This window comes from Coregonus lavaretus (assembly GCF_964263955.1).
Source record: "Coregonus lavaretus genome assembly, contig: HAP1_SCAFFOLD_681, whole genome shotgun sequence".
Classification (NCBI taxonomy): domain Eukaryota; kingdom Metazoa; phylum Chordata; class Actinopteri; order Salmoniformes; family Salmonidae; genus Coregonus; species Coregonus lavaretus.
This window is the reverse complement of record NW_028159223.1, coordinates 250588-262500: the sequence shown is the minus strand read 5'-3', so window position 1 is coordinate 262500 and position 11913 is coordinate 250588. Positions and strand designations below refer to the sequence as shown.

General features: G+C 45.5%; 1 protein-coding gene across 1 annotated transcript in view; it reads right to left on the bottom strand.

Moving 5' to 3' along the window:
- The window catches only part of LOC311123161 (alpha-1,2-mannosyltransferase ALG9-like), a gene marked incomplete at its 3' end in the record, with an annotated part of 14125 nt that extends 2617 nt beyond the window's left edge, over window positions 1-11508 (bottom strand). Inside the window, exons 1-3 of the mRNA XM_084197425.1 lie at window positions 11360-11508; window positions 10375-10510; window positions 173-307 (exon numbers count right to left, since the gene is read on the bottom strand). Coding sequence (XP_084053551.1) covers window positions 173-307; window positions 10375-10510; window positions 11360-11502 — 414 coding nt within the window. The remainder of the gene's footprint in view (window positions 1-172; window positions 308-10374; window positions 10511-11359) is intronic.
- Between the last annotated feature and the right edge of the window lie 405 nt (window positions 11509-11913).

Sequence of the window (11913 nt, the reverse complement as noted above, 5' to 3'; positions counted from 1 at the left end):
TGTGTGTGTGTGTGTGTGTGTGTGTTACCTTGTTGGTCTGTTGTGTGTGTGTGTGTGTGTGTGTGCTACCTTGTTGGTCTGTTGTGTGTGTGTGTGTGTGTGTGTGTGTGTGTGTGTGTGTGTGTGTGTGTGTGTGTGTGTGTGTGTGTGTGTGTGTGTGTGTGTGTGTTACCTTGTTGGTCTGTAGGATGTGAGAGTGCAGTGAGGCGGGGAGGGCGTGTAGCCACAGGTAGGCATAGGAGCGGATGGCGTTAAGCGGGGAATACTCCCACGTCTGCATCCCATAGCCATACAACAGGAAGTGCATCTACAGGACAGGAAATTACATTATCAAGTGAGTGAGGGAGAGAGAACAAGGTTTTCAACTGGACAAATGTAGGTGGTTCCCTCTCCGTTTGGTTCCTAGTGAATAAACCACAGCTCTGAACTCTACCTGTTAGACCAGTGGTTCCCTCTCTCTTCCTAGTGAATAAACCACAGCTCTGAACTCTACCTGTTAGACCAGTGGTTCCCTCTCTCTTCCTAGTGAATACACCACAGCTCTGAACTCTACCTGTTAGACCAGTGGTTCCCTCTCTCTTCCTAGTGAATACACCACAGCTCTGAACTCTACCTGTTAGACCAGTGGTTCCCTCTCTCTTCCTAGTGAATAAACCACAGCTCTGAACTCTACCTGTTAGACCAGTGGTTCCCTCTCTCTTCCTAGTGAATACACCACAGCTCTGAACTCTACCTGTTAGACCAGTGGTTCCCTCTCTCTTCCTAGTGAATACACCACAGCTCTGAACTCTACCTGTTAGACCAGTGGTTCCCTCTCTCTTCCTAGTGAATAAACCACAGCTCTGAACTCTACCTGTTAGACCAGTGGTTCCCTCTCTCTTCCTAGTGAATACACCACAGCTCTGAACTCTACCTGTTAGACCAGTGGTTCCTTCTCTCTTCCTAGTGAATACACCACAGCTCTGAAACCAGTCTCTGAAATACCTGTAGTGGTACAGCCTTCTCAGAAGATGCAACCACAGTAGTGTAGGTCAAAAGACAGACACAAGCTTCTCCATTTAACAAAGACAATAAACACGTGAAGAGAAGTAGTCACATCTACAGGTTGGATCCCATTCTGTGGACGGCTGAATATATCTGCTATGTCAGAGGATGCTAAGCTCCCAGCTATTCTGTCTGTGGACGGCTGAATATATCTGCTATGTCAGAGGATGCTAAGCTCCCAGCTATTCTGTCTGTGGACGGCTGAATATATCTGCTATGTCAGAGGATGCTAAGCTCCCAGCTATTCTGTCTGTGGACGGCTGAATATATCTGCTATGTCAGAGGATGCTAAGCTCCCAGCTATTCTGTCTGTGGACGGCTGAATATATCTGCTATGTCAGAGGATGCTAAGCTCCCAGCTATTATGTCTGTGGACGGCTGAATATATCTGCTATGTCAGAGGATGCTAAGCTCCCAGCTATTATGTCTGTGGACGGCTGAATATATCTGCTATGTCAGAGGATGCTAAGCTCCCAGCTATTCTGTCTGTGGACGGCTGAATATATCTGCTATGTCAGAGGATGCTAAGCTCCCAGCTATTCTGTCTGTGGACGGCTGAATATATCTGCTATGTCAGAGGATGCTAAGCTCCCAGCTATTCTGTCTGTGGACGGCTGAATATATCTGCTATGTCAGAAGATGCTAAGCTCCCAGCTATTCTGTCTGTGGACGGCTGAATATATCTGCTATGTCAGAGGATGCTAAGCTCCCAGCTATTATGTCTGTGGACGGCTGAATATATCTGCTATGTCAGAGGATGCTAAGCTCCCAGCTATTCTGTCTGTGGACGGCTGAATATATCTGCTATGTCAGAGGATGCTAAGCTCCCAGCTATTCTGTCTGTGGACGGCTGAATATATCTGCTATGTCAGAGGATGCTAAGCTCCCAGCTATTATGTCTACGGACCTTGAGTTGAGTTCTTCCTCGTCAACACATCCACAGAGAAGTTGGAACCAGTGGGCGGAACCACATGGTCATGAAGCTAACTGCAGTAAGACGAATCCTCTCAGAATGTACAGTATGCTAAAGCTGCAGAGCAGAAAATGGGAGATCTGCCAGACAAACCCCCTTCATGAACGTCAGAAACTTGCAGTCTTGATACATCTGCTTACATTAATGCTGGAAACGGCAGGTCTGTTAACCACTTCCCCACTTCTGAGCCCATCTACAGTGCCATCATCCCAGCCTGGCTTCTCTCTACATAGGTCCTCCGGAGTGGCGCAGTGGTCTAAGGTCAAATGGAAATAGGTCTCTCAGTGTCAGCTTCACTGGTAGAACGGTGGCAGAACACCAAGAGCGTCGTAGACGATGTTCGGACAGCCGCGCAGAAGACATATGAGCCGGTGCAGAGACGCACGAGATTGAACTTCACTCTACTGTGGGAATTGTGATCGAATCAACACAATATTAGCCACTTTCAATGTAACATACCGAAACAAAATGAACTATGCAAGATTTAGTATGCAAAATGAACTGTTCAATACATGTTCTTGTAGGCAGAGCGTATCGGAACAGGCATGACTCAGGCTGTACTCCACCGGTGCACCATAACCAATCAGAGCTGCAGTAGGTCTATATGCAAATAGCCACTGCCATACACTGCATTCGGAAAGTTTTCAGACCCCTTGACTTTATCCACATTTTGTTACGTTACAGCCTTATTCTAAAATTGATTAAATTGTTTTTTCCCCCTCAATCTACACACAATACCCCATAATGAAAAAGCAAAAACAGGTTTTTAGATTTTCTTGCAAATGTATACAAAATCTAAAAACTGAAATGTCACATTTACATAAGTATTCAGACGCTTTCTTCAGTACTTTGTTGAAGTACCTTTGGCAGCGATTACAGCCTCGAGTCTTCTTGGGTATGACGCTACAATCTTGGCACACCTGTATTTGGGGAGTTTCTCCCATTCTTCTCTGCAGATCCTCTCAAGCTCTGTCAGGTTGGATGGAGAGCGTCGCTGCACAGCTATATTCAGGACTCTCCAGAGATGTTCGATCGGGTTAAAGTCTGGGCTCTGGCTGGGCCACTCAAGGACATTCAGAGACTTGTCCCAAAGCCACTCCTGCGTTGTTTTGGCTGTGTGCTTAGGGTCGTTGTCCTGTTGGAAGGTGAACCGTCGCCCAAGTCTGAGGTCCTGAGCGCACTGGAGCAGGTTTTCATTAAGGATCTCTCTGTACTTTGCTCCGTTAAGCTTTTCCTCAACCCTGACTAGTCTCCCAGTTCCTGCCGCTGAAAAACATCCCCACAGCATGATGCTCCCACCACCATGCTTCACCGTAGGGATGGTGCCAGGTTTCCTCCAGACGTGACGCTTGGTATTCAGGCCAAAGAGTTCAACCTTGGTTTCATCAGACCAGAGAATCTTGTTTCTCATGGTCTGAGAATCCTTTAGGTGCCTTTTGGCAAACTCCAAGCGGGCTGTCATGTGACTTTTACTGAGGAGTGGCTTCCGTCTGGAAACTCTACCATAAAGGCCTGATTGGTGGAGTTCTGCAGAGATGGTTGTCCTTCTGGAAGGTTCTCCCATCTCCACAGAGGAACTCTGGAGTGACCATTGGATTCTTGGTAGAAGGATTACTTTATCCTATCCCAGGTATTCCTTAAAGAGGTGGGGTTTCAAGTGTCTCCGGAAGGTGGTCAGTGACTCCGCTGTCCTGGCATCGTGGGGAAGCTTGTTCCACCATTGGGGTGCCAAAGCAGCAAATAGCTTTGACTGGGCTGAGCGGGAACTGTGCTTTCGTAGAGGTAGGGGAGCCAGCAGGCCAGAGGTGGATGAACGCAGTGCCCTCGTTTGGATGTAGGGACTGATCAGAGCCTGAAGGTACAGAGGTGCCGATCCCCTCACAGCTCCATAGGCAAGCACCATGGTCTTGTAGTAGATGCGAGCCTCAACTGGAAGCCAGTGGAGTGTGCGGAGGAGCGGGGTGACATGAGAGAACTTGGGAAGGTCGAACACCAGACGGGCTGCGGCGTTCTGGATAAGTTGTAGGGGTTTAATGGCACAGGCAGGGAGCCCAGCCAACAGCGAGTTGCAGTAATCCAGACGATGACAAGTGCCTGGATTAGGACCTGTGCCGCTTTCTGTGTAAGGTAGGGTCGTACTCTGTGAATGTTGTTGAGTAATAGTGAAGATATCAAAGCATCAAAGCTATGACATAACACATATGGAATCATGTAGTAACCAAAAAAGTGTTAAACAAATCCAAATATATTTCATATTTGAGATTCTTCAAATTAGCCACCCTTTGCCTTGATGACAGCTTAGCACACTCTTGGCATTCTCTCAACCAGCTTCATGAGGTAGTCACCTGGAATGCATTTCAATTTACAGGTGTGCCTTCTTAAAAGTTAATTTGTGGAATTTCTTTCTTAATGCATTTGAGCCAATCAGTTGTGTTTTGACAAGGTAGGGGGGTATATTTTTTTATATAAATTTCTCTCAGCTTATCATCAGACATTCAGACATGTAAGCGCTGTGCTTGTTTAATGTCCTTCCTTATAAGCGTGCTGAAAGTCTGTTGTCAATTTGTTTACTGTAAAATAGCATTTTATCTGGTCAAACCAAGGTTTACTAAGGGTTGGTAACAGGCTGATTGGTCAGCTATTTGAGCCAGTAAAGGGGGCTTTCCTATTCTTAGGTAGCGGAATGACTTTTGCTTCCCTCCAGGCCTGAGGGCAAACACTTTCTAGTAGGCTTAAATTGAAGATATGGCAAATAGGAGTGGCAATATCGTCCGCTATTATCCTCAGTAATTTTCCATCCAAGTGGTCAGACCCCGGTGGCTTGTCATTGTTGATAGACAACAATCATTTTTTCACCTCTTCCATGTTTCACCTTTTTTTAATATAAATAAACCTTTTTCACAGAATTCAACATTACAATGCTTGTTTTCATAATTTGGTCATATATACAAGTACCAGGCTAAAGTTTGGACACACCTACTCATTCAAGGGTTTTTCTTTATTTTTACTATTTTCTACATTGTAGAATAATAGTGAAGACATCAAAACTATGAAATAACACATATGGAATCATGTAGTAACCAAAAAAGTGTTAAACAAATCAAAATATATATTTGAGATTTTAGATACTTCAAAGTAGTCACCCAAACTGGCATGTCATGCCTAATCTTGCCAAAGAAAACGTAGCTGACAATATCAGTGGGTTTTGTGATGAATGAGCCATCTGATTCAACATTTCATTTAAGGTGCTCCAAAGCTTTTTACTATCATTCTTTATATCATTTATCTTCAAATCAAATCAAACTATATTTGTCACATGCGCCGAATACAACAGGTGTAGACCTTACCGTGAAATGCTTACTTACAAACCCTTAACCAACAATGCAGTTGAAAAAATAGAGTTAAGAAAATATTTACTAATGTAAATAGTCCGGGTGGCCATTTGATTAACCTTCGTTTCATAGTGTAGTTTCTTCTTTTTATTAAGTTTTGTCACATGATTTCTCAATTTGCAGTACGTTTGCCAATCGGTTGTGCTGCCAGATATGCCATACCATTTGCCTCATCCCTCTCAACCATTTAATTGTTCAATTACTCATCAATCCAAAGGGATTTAACCGTTTTTATAGTCACAACCATACAACCATAGACCATACAGCCACAGACCACACAACCACAGACCACAGACCACACCAGGCCAGGACCTCCACATGCGTCTTCTTCCCCTGTGGGATCGTCTGAGACCGGCCACCCAGACAACCGATGAAACTGTGGGTTTGCACAACCCAAGAAATTCTGCACAGTGTCAGAAACCGTCTCAGCGAAGCTCATCTGCTCTTCATCCTCACCAGGGTCTTGACCTGACTGCAGTTCGGCGTCTTCGCCGACTTCAGGGGGCAAATTATCACCTTGATGGCCTCTGTCACGCAGGAGGTGTGCTCTTAACGGATGAATCCCGGTTTCAACTGTACCGGCAGATGGCAGACAGCGTGTATGGTGTCGTGTGGCCGAGCAGTTTGCTGATGTCAACATTGTGAACAGAGTGCCCCATGGTGGTGGTGGGGTTATGGTATGGGCAGGCATAAGCTACAATGCATTTTATCGATGACAATTAGAATGCACAGACATAACGTGAAGAGATCCTGAGGCCCATTGTAGTGCCATTCATCCGCCGCCTTCGTGTTTCAGCATGATAATGCACAGCCCCATGTTGCGATGGATCTGTACACAATTCCTGGAAGCTGAACATGTCCCAGTTCTTCCATGGCCTGCATACTCACCAGACATGGCACCCATTGAGCATGTTTGGGATGCTCTGGATCCTACGTGTATGACAGCTTGTTCTAGTTCTTGCCAATATCCAGCAACTTCACACAGCCATTGAAGAGGAGTGGGACAACATTCCACAGGCCACAATCAACAGCCTGATCAACTCTATGCGAAGGAGATGTGTCGCGCTGCATGAGGCAAATGGTGGTCACACCAGATACTGACTGGTTTCTGATCCACACCCCTACCCTTTAAAAAAAAAAAGGTATCTATGACCAACAGATTAATATCTGTATTCCCAGTCATGTGAAATCCATAGATTAGGGCCTAATGAATTTATTTCAATTGACTGATTACTTCATATGAACTGTAACTCAGTAAAATCTTAGAAATTGTTGCATATTGTATTTATATTTTTGTTCAATGTATTAAGTTAACTGTCTAAAGTGTGCTAAATTGTATTCCAGGGCGTGTTCTCAGAGCATGTGCAGAACAGCTGGCAGGTACAGTGGGGAGAACAAGTATTTGATACACTGCCGATTTTGCAGGTTTTCCTACTTACAAAGCATGTAGAGGTCTGTCATTTTTATCATAGATACACTTCAACTGTGAGAGACGGAATCTAAAACAAAAATCCAGAAAATCACATTGTATGATTTGCATGACATAAGTATTTGATCACCTACCAACCATTAATACACACACTCACAGGGCCCTGCACACTGATACTCCAACACACATACAAACACTCACGCCATCATTTGCTCACACACACATAATATGCACATACATTAATACTGACTCTACACACACACACAATCATCATATACACTGCTGCTACTCAGTTTATCATATATCTTGATGCCTTGTCACCTTACCACTACACACTATCAACAAGGCAGGTCCTTCAGGCCCTAGTTTTGTCGCACCTGGACTACTGTTCAGTCGTGTGGTCCTTAAATGTACACGGAGAGCTAACATTAATAATATGCATGTCAATCTCTCATGGCTCAAAGTGGAGGAGAGATTGACTTCATTGCTACTTGTTTTTGTAAGAAGTGTTGACATGCTGAGTGCACCGAGGTCTCTGTTTAAACTACCAGCACACAGCTCGGACACCCATACATACCCCACAAGACATGCCACCAGAGGTCTCTTCACAGTCCAGAACAGACTATGGGAGGCGCACAGTACTACATAGAGCCATGACTACATGGAACTCTATTCCACATCAAGTAACTGATGCCAGCAGTAAAAGTAGATTTAAAGAAAAACAGATAAAAATACACCTTATGGAACAGTGGAGACTGTGAAGAGACACACACAAGGGTATAGACACACATACACATAAGACACGCACTCTACACACATGTACACATGGCTTTTGTGTTGTAGAGTAGAGTGGTGGCCTGAGGGAACACACTTAATGTGTTATGAAATGTAATGTCATGTAATATTTTAAATTGTAAATAACTGCCTTAATGTTGCTGGACCCCAGGAAGAGTAGCTGCTGCCTTGGCAGGAACTAATGGGGATCCATAATAAACCCCAGGAAGAGTAGCTGCTGCCTTGGCAGGAACTAATGGGGATCCATAATAAACCCCAGGAAGAGTAGCTGCTGCCTTGGCAGGAACTAATGGGGATCCATAATAAACCCCAGGAAGAGTAGCTGCTGCCTTGGCAGGAACTAATGGGGATCCATAATAAACCCCAGGAAGAGTAGCTGCTGCCTTGACAGGAACTAATGGGGATCCATAATAAACCCCAGGAAGAGTAGCTGTTGCCTTGGCAGGAACTAATGGGGATCCATAATAAACCCCAGGAAGAGTAGCTGTTGCCTTGGCAGGAACTAATGGGGATACATAATAAACCCCAGGAAGAGTAGCTGTTGCCTTGGCAGGAACTAATGGGGATCCATAATAAACCCCAGGAAGAGTAGCTGTTGCCTTGGCAGGAACTAATGGGGATCCATAATAAACCCCAGGAAGAGTAGCTGCTGCCTTGGCAGGAACTAATGGGGATCCATAATAAACCCCAGGAAGAGTAGCTGCTGCCTTGGCAGGAACTAATGGGGATCCATAATAAATGCAAATACCTCCATCACTCCAGTATCCCTGCACATTGTTAATATGGTATTGAACTGACCCTGTATATAGTCACCTTACCCCTATACATATCTACCTCCATCACTCCAGTATCCCTGCACATTGTTAATATGGTACTGGAACTGATCCTGTATATAGTCACCTTACCCCTATACATATCTACCTCCATCACTCCAGTATCCCTGACCCTGACCCTGTATACAGTATGCTAACCCTAACCCCTGACCCTGTATACAGTATGCTAACCCTGACCCTAACCCCTGACCCTGTATACAGTATGCTAACCCTGACCCCTGACCCTGTATACAGTATGCTAACCCTGACCCCTGACCCTGTATACAGTATGCTAACCCTGACCCCTGACCCTGTATACAGTATGCTAACCCTGACCCCTGACCCTGTATACAGTATTCTAACCCTGACCCCTGACCCTGTATACAGTATGCTAACCCTAACCCCTGACCCTGTATACAGTATTCTAACCCTGACCCCTGACCCTGTATACAGTATGCTAACCCTGACCCCTGACCCTGTATACAGTATTCTAACCCTAACCCCTGACCCTGTATACAGTATGCTAACCCTGACCCTAACCCCTGACCCTGTATACAGTATGCTAACCCTAACCCCTGACCCTGTATACAGTATGCTAACCCTGACCCTAACCCCTGACCCTGTATACAGTATGCTAACCCTAACCCCTGACCCTGTATACAGTATGCTAACCATAACCCCTGACCCTGTATACAGTATTCTAACCCTAACCCCTGACCCTGTATACAGTATGCTAACCCTAACCCTGTATACAGTATGCTAACCCTGACCCTAACCCCTGACCCTGTATACAGTATTCTAACCCTAACCCCTGACCCTGTATACAGTATGCTAACCCTAACCCCTGACCCTGTATACAGTATTCTAACCCTAACCCCTGACCCTGTATACAGTATGCTAACCCTGACCCTAACCCCTGACCCTGTATACAGTATGCTAACCCTGACCCTAACCCCTGACCCTGTATACAGTATGCTAACCCTGACCCTAACCCCTGACCCCGTATACAGTATGCTAACCCTAACCCCTGACCCTGTATACAGTATGCTAACCCTGACCCTAACCCCTGTATACAGTATGCTAACCCTAACCCCTGACCCTGTATACAGTATGCTAACCCTAACCCCTGACCCTGTATACAGTATGCTAACCCTGACCCTAACCCCTGACCCTGTATACAGTATGCTAACCCTAACCCCTGACCCTGTATACAGTATACTAACCCTAACCCCTGACCCTGTATACAGTATGCTAACCCTGACCCTAACCCCTGACCCTAACCCTGACCCTAACCCCTGACCCTGTATACAGACCCCTGACCCTGTATACAGTATGCTAACCCTAACCCCTGACCCTGTATACAGTATGCTAACCCTGACCCCTGACCCTGTATACAGTATGCTTACTTACTTTACCATGTTCTTCTTATATCTTGTGTGTTTTTGTTCCACCTTGTTATTTTTGGTGTTACATTGTTAGATGACTACTGCATTGTTGGGGTTAGAGCTTGCAAGAAAGGCATTTCATTGTACATGTGCATGTGACATAAAACATTTCATACTTGAAACTTAAAATGCTCTGCAGTTGTGCATTTGGTTTGCTAATTTAGTAGCTATATGGCTATGTGGTTAGCTTCTTCCAAAAATCAAGCATTTATTTACTTATTAAAAATATCAAATCAAACTTTATTTGTCACATGTGCAGAGTAAACCTTACCATGAAATGCTGACTTATAAGCCCTTAACCAACAATGCAGTTCAAGAAAGAGTTAAGAAAATATGCAAATAGTCCGGGTGGCCATTTGATTAATTGTTCAGCAGTCTTATGGCTTGGGGGTAGAAGCTGTTAAGGAGACTTTTGGTCCTAGACTTGGCGTAACAGGACAAATATAAGTACACCCAAAAATATTATTATTGTATTATTACTCACCGGCTCCCAGTAGTTGTAGGTCTCGTCACAGTCGGAGATGTTGCTAAGCAACGCAGCACAGAACCGGGCTGACAGGAGACATTTAAATGCCGTGGAACCTTCCGGAGCCCACACCTGGCCTCCTCTGCTGACACAACTACACACACACACACACACACACCGAGAGAGTGAGTCTACAGCTACCCTCCACCAGACCCACAGAGCAGCTACCCTCCACCAGACCCACAGAGCAGCTACCCTCCACCAGACCCACAGAGCAGCTACCCTCCACCAGACCCACAGAGCAGCTACCCTCCACCAGACCCACAGAGCAGCTACCCTCAACCAGACCCACAGAGCAGCTACCCTCCACCAGACCCACAGAGCAGCTACCCTCAACCAGACCCACAGAGCAGCTACACATCACCAGACCCACAGAGCAGCAACACATCAAAGGTATTCAACACACACAATATTATCTCTATGGAGGCTCCAGCTACTATGGATGAGAGGGGCTCATCACACGTGTCGTTATTATTGCAGGTGTGGAGAGTCACTTGGAACACGTCATCCTAAACATGCACTCTACTAGTGTCTTTGACTAGACTAGCTGTAAAACTGGAGGTAAAAATAAATACACACACTGACCTCAGAGTTACAAGATCAACTGTAGAAGCTGGCTGTGTCTGTCTGTCAGAGGAATCAGCTATAGCTAAACTCAGTGTAGACGGAAGCAGCGACAGACAGAATAACTGAACTGAAGACGAGTGACAAAGAGAAAGATAGCTAACTACTGACTGTGGCTAACTAGCTCCGAGACTGACTGATAAACTACAGTTCACACGTCCTGTCACGCTCAGTGTTTCACAAGCAATACTGTCACTTTTAGCAACAGATGGGTTGGTTGTCAGTGCAGTGCAGTGAGCCAACGTTAGCTAGCTAAGTTAGCATTGACCCGGTAGTATCCCCTGTAACTGTAGCTCCCGGTAACAGGTACTGTACTCACTCAGTCCGTGTGTCGGAGGTTTTGGTCTCCTCGCCGGCCTTCTCCTCTCTCTGCGCCCGGGTGTCGCTCAGCAGATTCAGGCTGTTATTAGCATCTTGTCTGCTGCCTCGCCGCGGTCTCTGCTTACCTCCCTTAGCCGCCATGTCTACTACTGGCGCTGCTGAGCCTCGCCTCGCCCTCACTATGGTGTTTTGTGGCGAAAGCGCTGAGATAGGGCAAAAGGCTCCGCCATGTTTAGTGATGGCAAGTTGACACGTGTGCGCTGTGCTTGACATCCCTGAGAGCTATAATGAAGCAAGAAACCAGGAGAAGGTGTGTATATGATGGTGTCATTTCTGTCTCATCATAAAAAAAAAAAAGTAGGGAGTAATGTTGAGCACGGGTGGAGAGAGTTGAGTTTCCATAAAACATTTATAGGAGATGATCATGTTGAGGAGCTGAGACACAGAGAAAAATATTGAGTGGAAATGAGAACAAGACATTAAGTGTCCCTGCTCATGGTATACTTGCTTGCACTCTTTCGAAATTCACCTGCGCTTGCACTGGTTGCAACC